Source organism: Stenella coeruleoalba (genome assembly GCF_951394435.1).
Source record: "Stenella coeruleoalba genome assembly, chromosome: 4".
In the NCBI taxonomy this organism is placed as follows: Eukaryota; Metazoa; Chordata; class Mammalia; order Artiodactyla; family Delphinidae; genus Stenella; species Stenella coeruleoalba.
This window is the reverse complement of record NC_137149.1, coordinates 71,604,410-71,623,360: the sequence shown is the minus strand read 5'-3', so window position 1 is coordinate 71,623,360 and position 18,951 is coordinate 71,604,410. Positions and strand designations below refer to the sequence as shown.

Below are 18,951 nucleotides of genomic sequence, written 5' to 3'. Positions count from 1 at the left end.
CACCTTTATACCCAAAATAACATCCACAGGGGGTAAAAATCTAAGAGGCATATGAAAATCCCCACATAAAAATTTGTTTAACAACAGCTGATGTCTCCAGAGCCCTTACTACATGGAAGTTGTTTCGCAGGTTTATCACGTTTAACTCTCACAGTGACCCTGTTAGGTCAGCAAAAGCATTGTTTCCATATAACAGATGAGGAAACTGAGACCTAACAGGTTGGACAACCTACACAGGACCATAGAAGATAGACTAGGATTCTGTCCAGTGATCTCTAAGCAGGAGTGCTTTGGCCACTACCTCATAAGGCCCTCTTGCTTAGAACGGCCTGCTCTAAATGGTTCAGTTTTTGAAAGGATTTTATGTAAATCCATATAAACATTTAAGATCAAGGTTACAAATGTTTTGCCTGTCCAGACATAGTGATACCAGCGCCTTCAGCAAAGCATGCGTTGTCTTTCCAGTCTGGTCCTCAACTGTTTAAACACTGCCACTGTCGCATGGAAACCACCAATATCAACCACGAATGATGACACTCATGATCGATCTACCAGAATTGAGTTTTCTTCTTATCTTGGAAGTTTCCAAGTAGTTTTGTTTTACTCTTTCAGAATACTGAGCTTTCCCCCATCTAATGATCTCTTTCTCTTCTGACTCCGCCCGGTGGTACCCTGTCTGGGTGGCTAACTTGTTGTTTAAAAGTTACTATTTAGTGCCTAATGTGGGCCCAGCAATGTCCCAGATGCAGACCATCACCAGGACCTTTTCACAGCTGAGGAAGCAGGGGCTTATTGAGTTGCCTGAAGCCATACCACCAGTAAGTAGGCAAGGCTGAGATTTTAATGCCGATCTGTCTTAGGAGAAAGCTTAATCCACTATGCCACGTATTACTGTATATAGAAACTCACCTTTTCAACCCATGTCTCAATTCACTAACTAGAGTTGAGCCCCTCACTAGGTAAAAACCATGTCTTACATATGTTTGAGTCCCCAGAGCCTGATCAGGTGGTGAACACCTAGGAGGATCCTTTAGCATCCCTACCTGTAGAGAGGGGACCTTGCTGTCGACAGGTTTTCCTAGGGAAGCGGCAGTAAAGGAGGCCTCCAGCCAAGGCAAAAGGCGCGATTTGATTGTTTCCACACCATCATAACGTCCTCCTAGAAGAATCCACAAATCAGGTCAGCGAGAGAAATCCAACCACAGCAACCCAGTCAGAGAGCACAGAGAAGGGACAAAGAAAAGAAAGCAAAGACGGGGATGCATGGGCCATTCTCACCTTCTTGGGCTGCTGTAGCGAAGATCCCAAAGAGTTGTCCCTGCACTTTGGCGACTTGTTCAATGAGTTCGAGGCAATGATTTAGATTTTGATCACATGAGTTCTTCTGCAAAGCCAGAACAGTAGACATCAGTGCAATTTCCTTATTCTGGGACCCACTGCAGGTGATCAAGCACTTCACTTTACACAGGGCCAGCTGGCTCTGGTGTGCTCCCAGGGCAGAGACTGCTGTGTGCTCACAAAACACACTTCCCTCTCCTCCTGGGCACCCACTAGACTGCTTTCCCCAGCTTCCCTAGCGGTCGGTGCAGCTGTGTAAACCAGTCCCTGTTAGGGATGGGAAGTCATGTGATTGTCCTCAATGATTGTCTTCTTCCTCTCTCCCCACGTCTACTAGCCAAATGCAGAGGACCCCAAGGGCATAAGGGATGGTGGACCACAGGATTTAGAAGGTTGCTAACTGAACACTTGAATTGAACTGTCACATCACTGAGAAAGTTTTTTGGTGGGCAATAAGCCACTGAAACTTGGGGGTTGTTTCTATAGCAATAACCCTGACTCCCTACTCAATGGAACCCTGAAAAAACTTCTTTTAAAAGTAAATAGTCCTTTTGTAACACAATTTAAATCACTGCCTCCTAATTTACCCACTTTACTGGTTCTTACCCTCTACCTAAGTTCAATACGTGCATAAAGGGCACTACTTGCTAACAATAAGAAGGTATTGCTGGTTTGAGGATACAATGGAGAATAAGACCAAAAAGATGGCCCAGGCCATACGGTGAGCCAGACAAGTGGGAGAGAGAGCAGAGTAGACAAGTTACCCTGCAGTGGAATGAAGTCTTACTATAGGGATGAGCACAAGGTCTATTCAAGAGCCCATTGTCTTAGAAAGTCAGGGAAGGCTTCCAAGACAAAGTGAAATCTAGGTGAGAAGAAATTAGGCAGACTTGGGGAAAGTCTGTCCCCAGAAAGAAGAAGCTAAGAGGTAGACCTCTCAGCTCTTTTTCTGCTTTTCTCATCTCCTTGGTGACCTTTCACCAATTCCTCGTTAGCCAAACCTCTAACTGATTCTAACTCCAAAGGAATGAACGCAACTACAAGCAACAAATTGTGTGGGTATAAAAATGCATAGATTTATGTGTGACCTCAAGCCATAATAAGGCGCTAGCAGGGGGTACCTTCCGGGTACTACGAATCCCGAGGCAGGAAGTGGGAACTAGAAACTGGAATGAAGGGGAAAGGTTCAGATGACCTCTAGGTAAAAGTTTACAAGTAAAATGCAGATCTGTGTCAACAAGGGAAATGGTGCAGACAGGCAGTAAGCTCTTGTGGACAGAGGATATGCCTGGCCTGTCCACTGTTGCATTCCCAGCCCTGCATTCTATTGTCTGTCTGTATTCAAACTCAACATGTATTGGGTTGATGAATGAAAATGAGGCGATTCACTCACTGTGTCTTTATTACATCCCCCCCCTAAATGCCAGGCACTGTTACTGCTTTACATACGTAAACTCAGTTAACCCCACTATAGTACCCTAGGAGATTTGGAGGGCCTTTGTCATCATCCCCATTTTCAGATGAGAAAACTGAGACCCAGAGAGGTTAAATAACATGGCCAAGGTTACTTTAGTAAAATGCCGGAACTGAGACAGGGTTTCAGAGCCCATGCTCTTAACTACTAAACTATAGTGACTTTTGGATCATGATTCGTGCCGGGAGGAAAAGGAGAAGGACTGGATGATGTGACAAAGTATGAATGAGGAGGGCGCTCAGGGAGGCCTCTCTGAGGACGAGACACTGGAGCTAAGTCCCGGATGCAGAACACCAGGGAAAGAGCAGGTCGGGCTGTGGGAACAGCAAGGGCAAAGGCCCAACGGCAGGAAGGAGCCTGGCAAACTTGAACCAGAAGTAGGTACACGTGGCAGAGGACAGGTGGTCAGAGAGGTTGGCAGGACAGATCCTGGAGGGCCCAGGAGGCCTGGTAAGCAGTCCAGGTGGAATGGACTCGTTGTAACTGAGAGGAAGCTGCTGGTTTACCTTCCATGCCTGGTTAACGGTACCTGGGGACTAGCTCTGTTGTAGCATTGATTTCTGTTGTAGCCATTTCTTCTTCTGTCTCATCCTTCTATCCCCTTTTCCTTACAAGACTAAGTATTTTTGTTTGGGTTTGGTTTGGGTTGGGGTTCTTTTGTTTGTTTATTGTTTGGCCTCACTGCACAGTCTGGGGGATCTTAGTTCCCCGACCAGGGATCGAAACTGGGCCCGCTGTAGTGGAAGTGTGCTGCACTGCCAGGGAATTCCCTGGTTTGGTTTTGACTGAGTTTTTTTTAAAGACTTTGTCTTTCTCATGTTTGTATCAATCATCGCTAGTATCCATAGCAAATCGAAGGGCTCAAAATATTAGATGAATGAGTGAGCAAGTGAGTGACTTAGCATAATATTGACATGATCAGAACATATGGAATCCACAGTCTGAACAGCTCTCTCCATTCCTTCCTCATTGAACCAGCAGCTCCTTGCCCTTGCTGTTTTATCCCTGCACTTACCACAGTGAACTTCAATTCCCCACTTACAGCCATTTGCCCTCTGGCTAGATCATGCCATGTGCTAAGTGGACAGAGAAGGGGCTTGGGAGTCAAGCAGACCTGAGTACCTCAGCTCTGCTACCTGCCACAGTCCTGTGTGATCCTGCACAGGTTATTTAACCTCTCTGATCCCATTTCCTATCCAGGAAAATGGGATAAAGCCTTGCGGAGTGTTAAGAGAATTAAATCAAAAAAAATGCACGTTCCGCACCTTAAAGGCAAAAGTTGTTCAACAGTTGGTACCTGCGAGTCACTACACAGAACTGAGTGGAGCAATGAACTGAGTAATAGGGCAGACCATGGTTCAGATCTAGTTCTCCACTTATTAGCTTTTTCTCCTAGAAAGGACCTTTTAAATATGAACTTCCATTTACTCATATTTAGAAGGTGGTTGATCTCACCAGCTTACTTAGGTGCAGAGTAGAGGAGGTATGTAATAGTTAGCATTATGGTAGTATTATTACTATATGTTCCTGTGCTATGCCCAATGCCTGATACAAAGCAGGGGTTCAGTGTTTGTCAAATGAGTTTGTACACACGACTTAAATAACAGAAGAGAATATACCACGTCAGACAGTTCCTGATCCCAAGACATGTTACAACATGCTGCTGTTTCTAACACAAAGCATTGCACAAGACACTCAACCTGCAATAGAGTCACAGTATTCTACCAAACAATTACTCCCACAAGATAAATAGAGCAAGGATATGAACTAATTATATTGTCTCCTAATTCCAAAGCTCATTCATTCATAAATCACTGAGTTCCTTTCATTTGTAAGCTTTGGGCTGGCAGCTCAGGAAACAAAACTACATTAAAAAATAAAAAGTTGCCTGCTTTCAATGAGCTCACCAGCTGGTGAAGCCAGGATGGAGAATGGGAAACACACAGAAGATAAATAATTCCCTTAGGGCTTCCCTGGTGGCGCAGTGGTTGAGAGTCCGCCTGCCGATGCAGGGGACGCGGGTTCGTGCCCCGGTCTGGGAGAATCCCACGTGCCGCGGAGTGACTGGGCCCGTGGGCCATGGCCGCTGAGCCTGCGTGTCTGGAGCCTGTGCTCCGCAACGGGAGAGGCCACAGCAGTGAGAGGCCCGCGTACCGCAAAAAAAAATAATAATAATTCCCTCAGTGTTTATTAAATGCTCTAGGAAGACAATGAGCTGTAGAGGGAGCAAGATACACTCTGGTGAGGGGTGAGGGTAAGAGGTTAGGACACTTCAAAACGAAAAACAACAGGTACCAAGGCAAGAAACAGTAAGGCATACTATACAGGAGAAGGGAATGCAGGGTCCAGCGACCAGGTAATGAAGGACTTTATTTGCCACATGAAGGGCTTTGGGCTTTATCCCATCACTGAAAAGTTTAATGGAGCAAGTGGAAGATTTGCTTTGATTTTACAAGAATTACTCTGGCAGAAACAGACCAGATAATTTGGATTAGAGAGCGAGTCCTGTGAGACGGTAGTAGCTGTCTGGCTGAGAGATGCTGAGAGCTGTGGCAATGACAAGGGTCCCCTAAGAGTCCTTCCCAGCCCCCAAATTACATCTGTATCAGGCAAGGTCCCACTGATTCTAGCATTACCTGAGGAGGAAGTCAGGATGTTTGGAAACAGGTAAGAGGTATGAGAGGGAAGATACTGTTTTCAGACAGTTTAAAGGGTTTGAAGGAGCTCCAGATAGAGAAGTCCAGTGAGAATATGTAACCATTACTGAGCACCTACCCTTTGCCAGCCAGGCACTGTGCTAAGAGCTTTAAATGCATGTTTAAACGTTTCATTTAATCCTCAAAGCAACCCTACAAATTGGACACCGTCCATCATCTCAAATTCACTAATGAGGAAGACAAAGCTCTTAAGTAATTTGGAAGACATGGTGGTTCAGCTGGAACCTAAACCCATCCTTGCAGCTTCTGGAACTGGAGCCGAGCTCTCTAACACGAAGCTTTACCAGAAGCCGTTGGAAAGTCATCTGGATCTCAGAAAAGAGGTGACGGTTAGAGGTGCGGCTCTGGAAGCCTCCAGCAGAGGAAGAATGGAAGCCACGTGCACAGAGGAGGGCCCATCGAGAGGGGAGAGTGGGGAGGGGGCTGAGGGCGGGGCAGAGGGCAATTTGACTGTTTCAGAAGTGGGCTGAGGAAGAGGGGCCAGTGAATGAAAAACAAAGCAAGAGCAGTAAGAAATAAGAGGACACCCAGAAAGAAGGATGAAGAACGAGGAAGCCAAAGACGATGGTTTACTCTCTGCTTCACTCATGCATTTACGTTCTCAACAAATCTTTATGGAGGAGGCTACGGTGTGCTGGGTGCTAGGAACCCAAGACAGTCTCGTGCCCCCAAGGAACTTATAGTCTCAGATAAACATGTAAACGAATGCAAAATCGAGTACTGCCTGCTATAATAAAGGTAGGTCCAGAATTCAGAGGTGAGGCTCAAAGGAGGAAGTGGTAAGAAGCCAGGAAGATTCAGGAAAGCCTTCACCCGAGGAGCCTTGTGGGCTCCCACTCTTAAAAATTCTAACTGCTCTAGTGTGGGATCTGGGCATTAGAAAGCTTAAAAAGTTTTCTAGATGATTTGTAGGTGTAACCAAGACCACAACGTTAATGGGAAGTGATATTGATTTAGTGAGTCTCGTTCAGCTCTCCCTAAAAAAATTAATGAAAAAGAAAACAGAGTATATCACAATTACTAAAGAGAAGAACTATTTATGAACCTCTACTTCAGTTATATAAGGGTGTATGTGTGCTATGTCGTGATGTAAAATGCATTCATCTCTATGGGTAAGTTTTAAAAACACTGTCCCAGGGCATAGGGCTTTGCCTGCGTTGAGAACCACTGGTATGGGGAATGAGGAGCCCCCGCAAAACGATCCCCTGTACAGCTGTATAAAAATTGGACTGGAGGGCTTCCCTGGTGGCGCAGTGGTTGAGAGTCCGCCTGCTGATGTGGGGCACATGGGTTCGTGTCCCGGTCTGGGAAGATCCCACATGCCGCAGAGCGGCTGGGCCTGTGAGCCATGGCCGCTGAGCCTGCGCGTCCAGAGCGTGTGCTCCGCAATGGGAGAGGCCACAACAGTGAGAGGCCCGCGTACCGCAAAAAAAAAAAAAATAATTCAGTTCCTCAGTTTGCACTTGCCAGAGTTCAAGTGCCCAATGACCACCATATTGGACAGTGCAGGTATAGGTATAGATATAGATATAGATATAGATACAGAACACGTCTGTCATCATAGAAAGTTCTGTTGGACAGCTTTGCTCTAAGACTGCCAGTATTGCTGGAGTGGTTGAGCAAGGGAGAGGGTAAGAGATGACATCACAGAATTTAAAGGACCACAGTTGTATAGGAGCTTGATGGCCATTGTAGGAACTCTTTTTCTGAGACAGGAAGTTTGGAGAGTTTTGCCAGAGGAGTAACCTGATCTGACTTGACATTTAGAAGAATCACTTTGGGTTATTTTTTTAATGATCCAAATAAAAGATGACCAAAGGTGGACAAGGGTGGCAGCAGCAGGGGTGGTGGAAAGTGATCAGGTTCTGCACGAATTTACAACTGGTACCCACAGATTCTGCTGGTGAGAAGAAAGTGGAGTATGTCATGATAAAGACTATTAAGTTAGGAAAGAAGTTGGTGTTTGGGGCATGGGAGAGGCTAGGGTCAGTCTCAGGCTGATTTGACTTTGAGATGACAATAGCACAACTGAAAATGTCCAATGTACAGTTGGAGAAGAGAGAGCTCAGATGAGAATAGGACCTGAATATAGATATGAGAGGATCAGCATAGGAGTAAGAGATGAAGCAGGAATGGAGGTAGAAGAGAAGATTTCTAAAGTCTGGCCCTTGAAGAACAGTTACAAGGGGGGAGTGGGTGAGGCAAGGAGACAAATTATTAGAGCCTTAGAAGAATAGGGGTGTCGAGAGTCAAATGTGACAGAGACGCCAAAGAGTTGAGAAGAAATGATGTTGCCCAGGGAATGGCCACAAAATTTGGAAAGCCATTTATCTCTTAGAGTGCAGTCTCTACTATTCATGTGTGTGTGTGTGTGTGTGTGTGTGTGTGTGTGTGTGTGTGTTTTAGGGGGCGGGGTGGGACAGGTGAAGAATCTAGATTAAAATGGTCTCAGTGAGAACAGAGGAATGGGATGCACCAGTGTCAGTGAGAAGGGAAAGTGCAATAAACTTTGGCATTTCTCAGTACTTACAGGTATTTTCAAAGCAATCATTTAATTTGGTCCAGCCACTACTAGTATCATTTGTGTTAAATATTGTCTAGTGACAAACTGAATACACTTTTTAATATTCAGAGTTAATTTAGACCACAAGCAAGAAAAACATTTTTTCTTGTAAGAGGGAGTTTTAAGAAGGGTGAATACATGTATAGGACTTGTTATTCTCAACCTTCTGAGACTAGGTAACAAGTAGCCACTTTTAAAGGTAGGTGCTAAGGGGAATCCAAGGCTTTGTGCTAGAGGTGAATTTTAGTTTTCCTGCAATCTCGGTGGAGAAGGAATAATCAGTGCTCGTTCTTTAAATGTGCGCGAAGGGGGTAAACCCTAGGAAGGAAGGCTAAGAAGAAAGCTGTAGCTATGCTTTGAGCTCCCCTCCTCCCAGGAGCCCTGGTTAGAGGGTGGATAGGAAAGCCCAGGGACTCATGACAGCAACCAGTTGCATTTTTCCTGGTAGAATTTCAGAAACAAGCTGATCTAGACTCAAAAATTTGAGATCTAAAAAGGAACTTTACCTATCATCTAATTCCAGTCTCCCATTTAGCAGGGGAGGTACTGAGACCCAGAGGTTAAATAAGTTGATTCAGCTAGTTCTATGCAGAGCCAGACCTAGAAGCTAGGGGGACTGATTCCGTGTCCCCAGCTCTCTCTGCCTCCCTGTTCTACTTACTGTGTGAAAATAGGACTCCCCTTTTTAAGACAGACCAACCGAAGCAAAATTCAGCGCTGGAGTTCTACTCTCTGGGTGGTGGAGATTAACTGGAACTGGAGTGGGAGTGGGGATTAAGGAGATTTGAAGAACCCTTCTGGGTTTGATGAGAGAATATGGGCTTACACATGCCTTGGCAACAGGCCTTCTGAAATCTGCCCTGGTGTTGAAACTGTGCCTTACTTGCCATGCTGACCAGAACACAAGTGAAACCCGCAACAGTAACAACTGCCCGTTTCACTGATTTCTGGGTACTAACTCCTGGGTGTATTTTTATAAAAATCCATCCTGATACAACCACAAGTTATCCCCAGAGTGGGAGACTTGAGGAAAGGCAAGAGGAGGGATGTAGTAAAAATAATAATAATAATTCGAGTCGGGGGTATGAGGGTAGACTGCTGGCGGAGGGGATAGGTGGGAGAGTGGCAGTCTTGACCACACCCCGGCGGCTCGCAGGGCTTTCGCGTTGCTAGGGCCGCCAGCGTCCTTGGCTACTGCTGGGTAAAATGCGTGCTCTCTTCCCAGACTCCGAGTCCCGCGCTCCGCACGGAGAAAGGGGAACCCGCACTTTCCTTCCTTCCCGGCGATGCGGGTCCGATGCTGGGCCCTAGTTAGGCATCACAACCGCGGGACTTGGCAAAGCGGCCACCCGGAGACCAGTGCTAAGAAGTCCCCGCCGAGGGTCGTGCGAGGAACTAGAGGGAGGGGCGAGCCCCGGGGGTCTCCCACCCTGACTCACGTTGTACTGCCTCAGCCAGGACTCTAGCTGGTTCTGCATCGATCTTAAAGATTCGTTGGAGACCAGTTTCCTCAGGTTATCCGCCATTGCTCGTTTTTCCGCTCGGCCCCGCTCTGGGAGATGGACTCGTGGACCGCGAGCCGATGTGGCGGGAAAAGTGTTATCTTCTGGAGGGGCTCAGAGCGCGGCTGGTGTTTCCATCCTCCCTCTCCGGTCGGACGGGGCAGGGTTCGGGAAGCCGGAGGGAGGTGCCCTGGGCCACAGCCGCCGCAGCTCATACGCCGCCCCGCGCGGTCTCCAGGCTCCCCTGCGGCTGCCCGGAGCCCCGGCCAGAACACCCGGGTGATTGTGAAACAAACCTTGACGTGAGCGCGCGGCTGTTAGGTACGCGCGCCGCCCAGCCCCAGCCGCGCCCTCCGCCCGCCTGCAGCCCAGGCGCCCTCCCTCCGACCCCGGGGGTCCCGGGCACCCCGCGCGATGCCGCCGTTCCTCCCGATGCTGGTGGTGCTGCTGGTGGTCGAAAGCGAGGGTGCCCAAAGCCAGTGAGACTCCAGGTTGGGCCGGGGGCTGGAAGACGCTAAGACTACGGACGGCGGCTGCCCTACCCGCTGATGGGCTGAGACGCGCCCGCAGTGTAAGATGGGGGTCAGCTGGAGGCCTCTTGTCTAGAAAAGCAAAGGTCGTTTCTCCCTAGACGTCTTTGGTTAGGCTCTGAAGAAAGCACCTGTTTGGGTCCTTCCTTTATTCTTTCATTTCTCAAGGCTTTAATTCTTCATTTGTTAACACCTAGGGTTTTGTGGGTGCCCAGGTAAATAGATGTTAGCTCCAGGATGTTCACAAATTAATCAGGTTTAAACAAGATTTGGTCTATTTTTAGAATCACTAACACTCTAAAGCTTCATTTAATTATGAATTCTCTAATTGAGACTTTGTTCAAGTTCAGGGCCGGTTTGGCGCTATTTCAAAAGGGTGTATTAAGCCACAGTGACAGTTTGAACTACTTAAGAAATGAAACCATTTCAACCATCATTAAGCATTTTAGAACCCTTATTTTCTATGCCATCAAATGATGTGCAGATTGCAAATCATCCTTATCTATTCATTAAAACAGTGTGGGTGGAGCAGGGCCTCAACTAGCTAGTTTAATTCAGTTCCTTTTCTTCAGGTATATGAGAATATATGAACATTGCACATGTCCACCTACCGTAATATTCAGAATTTTTGCCCCTCCCCTTTTTTCCTCTTAATTACAATGGTTTTAATGTCCTCTAATAAAAATGAAAGGCTCATTTCTGGAGCCTATGTTCTTACTATCTTCTATAGACCACAAAATAAGAACTATAAAAGTTCTCATCACAAGAAAAAAAAAAACCAAACTTGTAACTATGTGTGGTGATGGATGTTAATTAGATTTATTGTGGTGATCGTTTCACAGAATATACAAATATTGAATCATACATAATGTATTCTTTTGATTATATCTCTACAAAAAGAGAAAAACTAAGGAATATAAAAAGAACACACATTATTTTATCATGGTGCAATAACAGTTACTAAACTAAAAAAACCACTATTCATTAGAGACTTTCTTCCTTTAAAAAATTATAAAGAAGGAGGAAGGGAATGGAGAAGAATCTCATAGGTTTCTTAATTTAGGACCAGTAACTGCACACTTTAATAGGCAATTGGAATCTTTGAACAGTCGGATTTACTTATTAATAAAAACCAAGTTGGAATATTTGCTTATATTAGACTGTGTTAAATCCTCTTCCTTGCTATGGACACTTTAATTAACTGCTAATCCTTGTTTATATCATCTTACAATAGTTCTTACTTCACAGGAATATTACAGACTAAATAAGATCATTCATGTGAAGTATACTTAGCACAGTGCTTGGCATATATTATAGCAAGTGCTTCCTAAATGCTATGATCACTATTACGACGAATGTAGATCACAGTATTATATTAAACAGAGAAAACTAGGTTGGAAACAATGTAAATCAATGATAGGGTAATGACTGAGCAAACCATTCAATGAAATTTTCACACTAGAAATCTTGTTATTGAGGAATATCTAGTATCTAGGAATTCTTACTACATAATGTTAAGTGAAAAAAGCCAGACACTAAATTATATATATTGTGTTACATTATACAACGTGAAACCAAGGCATGACTATGGATGATTTTAATTTGCTCCTTTATACTTCTCTGATTTTCCAAATTTCTACCATGAACACAAACTGCTTTTATGAAAACTTACTCAGAAACAAAGTTACCCAAAAACTTTACCACCTTCAGAAAAATGTTAGTCAAAATATCAATATTTAAGCCAACTCAAAACAGAATATGCTTTGACCAAATAGACCAAATAAGTCTATTAAATTAGACTTTGACCAAGTCTAATTTAATAGACTTATAGAGTCTTAGGATAAAATGGGTCTTTGAAATCACTTTACAATATGCTACCTGATGTTATTTATCTCTACAGTACTGGAGCCCCACAGCTAGATTCAAGACCCTTCAGGCCTCCAGTCATTTCATACACTTCTTGGTTTCTGTAGAATTCTGGAGCATGGCTGCCCATAGCAGGAACTTGATGCTCACTAACAACAAGCATAGTTCTTAAGGACTCAAAACAAAGGAAATGCATACTTATTCATTATTTATCCCCCCAAAACTTCCAAAAGAGGATCTGAGATGGCTTACAGTAAAAGGCTTGTGGAAAATATCATTGTTAGATTTAGAAATCTGTGTGTGTGTGTGTGGTACGCAGGCCTCTCACTGTTGTGGCCTCTCCCGTTGCGGAGCACAGGCTCCGGACGCGCAGGCTCAGTGGCCATGGCTCACGGGCCCAGCCGCTCCAAAGCATGTGGGATCTTCCCAGACCGGGGCACGAACCCGTGTCCCCTGCATCGGCAGGCAGACTCTCAACCACTGCGCCACCAGGGAAGCCCCCTAGAAATTTTTTTAATGGAAAAAATATGCCCCCAATTTAAGCTTATGTACTAAGATTGAGCCTTATTTTACATTTATTTCTGGGCTTTGTAGTAGTCAAGGCAAAAAGGAAAATGGGCGGTATGATTAGTACTATTTGATTTTAAAAGTATACATACTAATTTTTTGAATGAAAACACATTTTTCTGGTACCAGTTCTAAAATATGTTTATTCTTTTCCAAAGAGTATAGAACAACATAGATGAAGCTGTCCTTAATAACCCCCCCTTTTTTTTTAGAAAATATAGAAACAATCTTAATTTGATTGTTTCTTGCAGTCACCTTTGATCAATGCTAAGGGGGTAAAACTAGAACACATGCCATCAAAGAGAGAGCCAAGCAATTGACACCCCATTTCTTAGCTCTCTGGTGATGTTACTTGATACAAGCTTAGAATTTCCATACGTGTAGGAATAAGTGGATATCCTCATAAGTGCCCTTAATGATGATCTCCTCCTCAGAGCTTTTTATGGGTGTAGGATGGTAATCAATTTAAGAGAGAGCTAGAGTCTGGAATGCAAACAGTCGATTTTGCTGATTAAAGAGGAATCCATATGCTTCAAACTACAAGTATGCACTCAACAAGTTTGAGATTCTGCTTTAAAAGTCTATTTTAGGGCTTCCCTGGTGGCGCAGTGGTTGAGAGTCCACCTGCCGGTGCAGGGGACACGGGTTCGTGCCCCGGTCCGGGAAGATCCCACGTGCCGCGCAGCGGCTGGGCCCGTGAGCCATGGCCGCTGAGCATGCACGTCCGGAGCCTGTGCTCCGCAACGGGAGAGGCCACAACAGTGAGAGGCCCGCGTACCGCAAAAAAATTTAAAAAAAATAAATAAAAGTCTATTTTATGTGTATATATGAAAGAAAATATCAGTTAAGTAAAGGTACTATTCGGAGAATCTTTTGATGCTCTAAATTTTGTTCCAATTTGATTATTTTAGGATATTATCAAGTAGGCAATTATTTGGGAAGAAAAGATAAAAATCAAATCTTTCTTTTTGGTACACTATCAGGTAACATGGAGAAGTTGAAAGAACAATGAACTTGGAACATGGATACTCTTGCTTTATCTCACACTCTGCCAGTTAGTGGCTTCTCACGACTTTACATAAGTCTTTAATCATTCTGAACCTCATGTTTTTTCCATCCTATATAATGAAAAACATGGACTAGATGAGCTCTAAGATCTCTTACAGTTCTCACATACTTTAATGCTATTTTTCCTTTTTTTTCCTTTTAACATATTGGTTATGGTTCGGATTGAGCAAATCTTGCCCTTTGTTTCAGTTTTTGGTTCACAGTTCAGTTGAGGTCAAGCCTTGATTCTGAGAGCATTAGCCAATAAGCAAAAGTTGAGCCTCTTTCTTGCATACAACTTAATCTGCAGACTTTCTGGAATAACTAATATACCTAACCTCCAGGAAATAAACAAGTGGGTTCACTAGAGTTGCACTTTTTGTGTGTGTGTGTGTGTGTGTGTGTGTGTGGTACGCGGGCCTCTCACTGTTGTGGCCTCTCCCATTGCAGAGCACAGGCTACGGACGCGCAGGCTCAGCGGCCATGGCTCACGGGCCCAGCTGCTCCGCGGCATGTGGGCTCTTCCTGGACCGGGGCACAAACCCGTGTCCCCTGCATCGGCAGGCGGACTCTCAACCACCGCGCCACCAGGGAAGCCCTAGTTGCACTTTTAATTAATTTAAATCCAGCTCAAACTGACAAAATCTTCCTAACTCCTCCAACCCCACAAAGCTCATTACTCTCTTCTTTATACTTTCTCTCTCTAACTTTAGACATGTTGATACTTTTAAAGTTATCATACTACATTAAACTTATTTGTCTGCATCCTATATAAACTTGTGAGCTTCTTAAAGAAAAGGGCAAAGGTTTATTTAGCTTAATTTCCTCAGCACAGCAAGTGACACTTTCTAAGCCCTCTATAAATGTTCGATAAACTGAATTGTTAACAAAAAGATACAGAAGTAAAAGAAAGAAAAGAGGAAAGAAGGTAGGAAGGAGATGATTGGCTGCTTCATATCTGATGTCATAATCCCATTGAGGTAGAAGAAAAGCAAATGTAATAGCCAGTTGGTTGTTCTTAGAGCATCATAATTCTACCATCCAGCCAGGAGCCATTTGATCTAGAGAAGTGTAAGAGTCAAACATCTGGGTGGAATAGGCTTTCTGAAAGTCCTTAATTGTGTCTGGTTCATATTTTACCTACATCAGTTAGCTGGAGATATTTTGAATTTGGGATTTTAAGAAGCCAACAAAAGACTGACAGAACCCACTCTCAGTATAGTGAGAGCTGTGTGTGTTTTTCACGCTTGTGTGTAAGAAACCTGTATGCAAGAAGCTACAAGGATATACAGTGGGATCTTCATCATAATTTCCAGTGTTCCCTCACTAGGGACAGTTGCAAACCCTTAGCCAGTGTGGCTAAAGGCATAATCTGTTCTGCTCTGGCCAGGATTCTTTTTCAGGCACCCCAGTCCTCTTCTGTGTGTGCCATGCTATTCTTATCCTATGGCTGTCCGTGTCAGAATCTCAGTCCTTTGGGTCAGGGCCTATATTACCATTTGAAGAAAATCTTTTAGCCTTTGCTGACCCGATTGCATGAAGTGTCCTTTAAATTCAATTTGTATTGGTAGTATTGCCAAAGCACTTTGTCTCTACTCGTAGGTAGAAAACACTAATTTGTCCATTCACTCAGCATTCTGTAACCTGAATGCTCTGTGTTCTCATACTATCAACTTCATTTGGATCTTTTTGTTCTCTGCCACACTGGAAAGAAGCTTCCCCCCGCTGGACAGAAGCAGGGATGCTGTTTTCTGTATAATACCAACAAGCATTCCCTACTCAGTGCAACAGTTCAGAATTTTTCTGTAAAATTATTTCATGCCCACTATTGATTAAACTACAAAAATGAGGAAAATTTTAATATATCACAACTGTATCACCTTAGCATGTAAATAAACTATTGATACTATAGGACATTTGTAGCAAATACAGATTAGAAGAGGGGGGAAGGTAGATGTGGTGTGATTTTTGAGGGTTACAAGATACCCCTCCTATCTCAACCCAGGATTCCATCATTTTAGTTAGTTCAAAAAAGAAGGCATCCTTGCCCTCAAGCTTTTCAGCTTTGCTCGCTAGACTCTTGGCAAATACTTGGCTCTGAGAAAATGGTCATTGAAGGTATGAGCTTAGGACACATTAAGCTGATGCAAAGGTGCAGTGGGTATAATCTACATTATAAGATACCCTTAAACACCTGAGGAGAGGGACGTGGGACAGCATGAGAACAGTCTCTAGGATGAAGGATGTTGAAATAGATCTTTTCGACACATTTGATAAACATTTACTGAATTTCTAGTGTGACAGAAACAACTGCCTTAATCCTAAGGCAAAATTAGACTCAGTCCCTTCTCCCTAGCATCTCACAATCTATTCAGGAGAGAGAGACACAACCATAGTTCATTGTGACAAGTTACAATAGGGTAAATATAAAATTGTATGGAAACACTGACCTTCCTCTACTTCCTCCTCCATCCCCCTGAAGAAAGGAAATTGTAATGCATGTGCACATATCAGCAACACTTAGGTGCCAGTAATATTTTTTACCCAATAGAAAAAAATTAATCCAATAGTCACCCATCAAAGTTACTAAGTACATATGATGTACTTGGTTCCTAATATGTCCAGGATTTGGGGCAACACAGAAGTAGTAACACATTATCCCTATATTTTAATGAGCTTACAGTCTACCCAGGAGCACAATCTATGTGCATGAAAAGTAAAATAACACAAGATAATGTGTTACTAAGTATCAAATGGGTGTCATAGCAAATTGGTGCCATACAGTTAAAAATAGAGAGTAAGGGATACCCCTCGTGGCACAGTGGTTAAGAATCTGCCTGCCAATGCATGGGACACGGGTTCGAGCCCTGGTCTGGGAAGATCCCACATGCCACAGAGAAGCTAAGCCCGTGCGTCACAACTACTGAGCCCACGTGCTGCAACTACTGAAGCCCGCACGCCTACAGCCTGTGCTCCGCAGCAAGAGAAGCCACCGCAATGAGAAGCCCGCGCACCGCAACGAAGAGTAGCCCCACTCGCCGCTACTAAAGAAAGCCAGCGCGCAGCAACGAACACCCAACGCAGCCAAAAATTAATCAATTAATTATTTTTTAAAAAGAGCATAATAATGATTGGCTGTAATTGTCAGGCAGAGGTGGAACTGAGGTTGGTGCCTAAAGATGACTGGAATTTGGGGAGGTATGAATTCATGGACCAGAAAGATGGCCAAATAAATAAATTTCAGCTTAGTGGAAGAAATGTGACAGTAAAGGCATGCTTGAGGATCACAGGCAGGGGCACGGAAATCAGCAGTTCATGATGGGGAGGAAGATTAAAGAAGCCTTCCCAGGGCTACCCTGGTGGCGCAGTGGTTGAGAGTCCGCCTGCCAATGCAGGGGACGCGGGTTCGTGCCCCGGTCCGGGAAGATCCCACATGCCGCGGAGCGTGTGGGCCCGTGAGCCATGGCCGCTGAGCCTGCGCGTCCGGAGCCTGTGCCCCGCAACGGGAGAGGCCACAGCAGTGAGAGGCCCGCGTACCGCAAAAAAAAAAAAAAAAAAGAAGTCTTCCCAAAAGAAATATCCCTTGAGCTGCGTTTTAGTGGACAAGCTGAAGAATATCTAGATAAAAAAGAGAAATATCCACATATGCAAAGGCACAGAGACATGAAGAACTTGATATGTTCAGACAAATACTTGGGAGCTGCAGATACTGCACACGGCAGGAGTGAAGGATGAGTTTGTGGAAGGGGCAGGAAAGGAGGCTAAAAAGAGGTAGACAGGAACCAAAAAGTAAAGGACTATATATATATACATATATATATATATATATGTATATATATTACCATAAAGAGTTTGATTTTTATCATGCAAGGTATTGGAGGGTTTTAAGCACCAGGGTGAGGAGAGACATGATCAGGTTTGTACTGTAGAAGGATCACACTAGAAATAGTATAAAATGACTTTTGAGGTTTTTGACAGGATGGTGGTGTCATTCACTAAGAGAACACAGGAAAAGTAGATTGGGGGGAAGTTTTTGAGTTTAATTTTTGGATGGTTTCCTAAGGGCTGCCATAACAAATGATCACAAACTTGGTGGCTTCAAACAACAGAAATTGATTCTCTCACAGTTCTGAAAGTTAGAAGTTAGCAGGGTTGGTTCCTTCTGGAGCCTCTAAGGGAGAATCTGTCTCAGGCTGCTCTCCTAGTTTTTGGTGACAAGTCTTGGCATCCCTTGCCTTGTAGACACATGGCTCCAATCTCTGCCTCTGTCTTCACATCATCTTCTCCCATGTGTGTGTCTCTGTCCTCACCTCTTCTTATAAGGACATCAGGCATTACATTTACAGCCTACTCTAAATCCAGAGTGATCACATCTTGAGATCCTTAACTTTATTACATCTGCAAAGACCCTATTCCCAAAAAATGTCACATTCGCAGGTACTGGAAATTAGGACTTGGATATATCTTTTGCGGGGGGAACACTATTTAACCCACTGTAATGTGAATGAATGGATAATGGTCTCTATGTTCTGACTAGTACTCTAGCCTTGCGGAGCTCTGCTTTGCACTTCTAAATGCTAATAATATGTAACAGGCAAAAGGAAGCGCAGACTTAAAGGTTATGTGATATGGTAGAAAAAGCAAACACTTTAGTCAAGTGGACTTAGGTTCAATCCTGTCTCTTTAGTAGTTGAAAGCTTGGTTAGGTGTTTAACCTCTATGAGCCTTGATTTCTTCATTTGTAAAATGGGGATAACATGACCTATCTCGTAAGAGTGCTGGGAGAATTGGACTTAAAATATTATTTCAGGAAAAAAAAGCTTGAAGATAATGCATTTGGGACTGACCTACATCAAAGCTGTGGTCTTATGAGTGAATTTAAAGACTATACAGGAATTGGCATCAAGGAGGTGTCCTTTCACAGAGCTGGAGATCAGCAAGGAGGAATCCAAGAGAAGGTACTTTTTTTTTTCAGATAGCCTAAGGGGAATTTGGCATTAGGAAAATCAGGTATCTCACCACCTAAGTGCGAGAGAGGTTGGCAAAATCAAGGCAGGGCTGCTGGTCTTAGAAACTGGGGTATCAGGTATATTTCTAAGACATTTATTAAGTTTCCTTACTGTGTTAGGCATTGGAGATAAAAGAGTGAGTGAGATACGGGCGTTCCAGATAGAGCTCCCTGTTTTTTACATGAAATTAGACAGGTTAACAAAATAGAATACAATGCAATCTAAAGTCCGTGTAGAAGACCAGGAGCAGAGTTAAGGGACGGACCAGCTAAAACTGCACATACGCCTGGGAAGGCTTTAAAGAGAATGCAACATTTGAATGGATTTTTGGAGGACAT

General features: G+C 44.0%; 1 protein-coding gene across 1 annotated transcript in view; it reads right to left on the bottom strand.

Moving 5' to 3' along the window:
- SPATA18 (spermatogenesis associated 18) overlaps positions 1-9,778 on the bottom strand; it is a gene marked incomplete at its 3' end in the record, with an annotated part of 29,670 nt that extends 19,892 nt beyond the window's left edge. Inside the window, exons 1-3 of the mRNA XM_079919810.1 lie at positions 9,532-9,778; positions 1,279-1,384; positions 1,044-1,159 (exon numbers count right to left, since the gene is read on the bottom strand). Of these exons, the coding sequence (XP_079775936.1) occupies positions 1,044-1,159; positions 1,279-1,384; positions 9,532-9,618 (309 nt within the window). The 5' untranslated portion in view covers positions 9,619-9,778. The remainder of the gene's footprint in view (positions 1-1,043; positions 1,160-1,278; positions 1,385-9,531) is intronic.
- Positions 9,779-18,951: the final 9,173 nt, after the last annotated feature.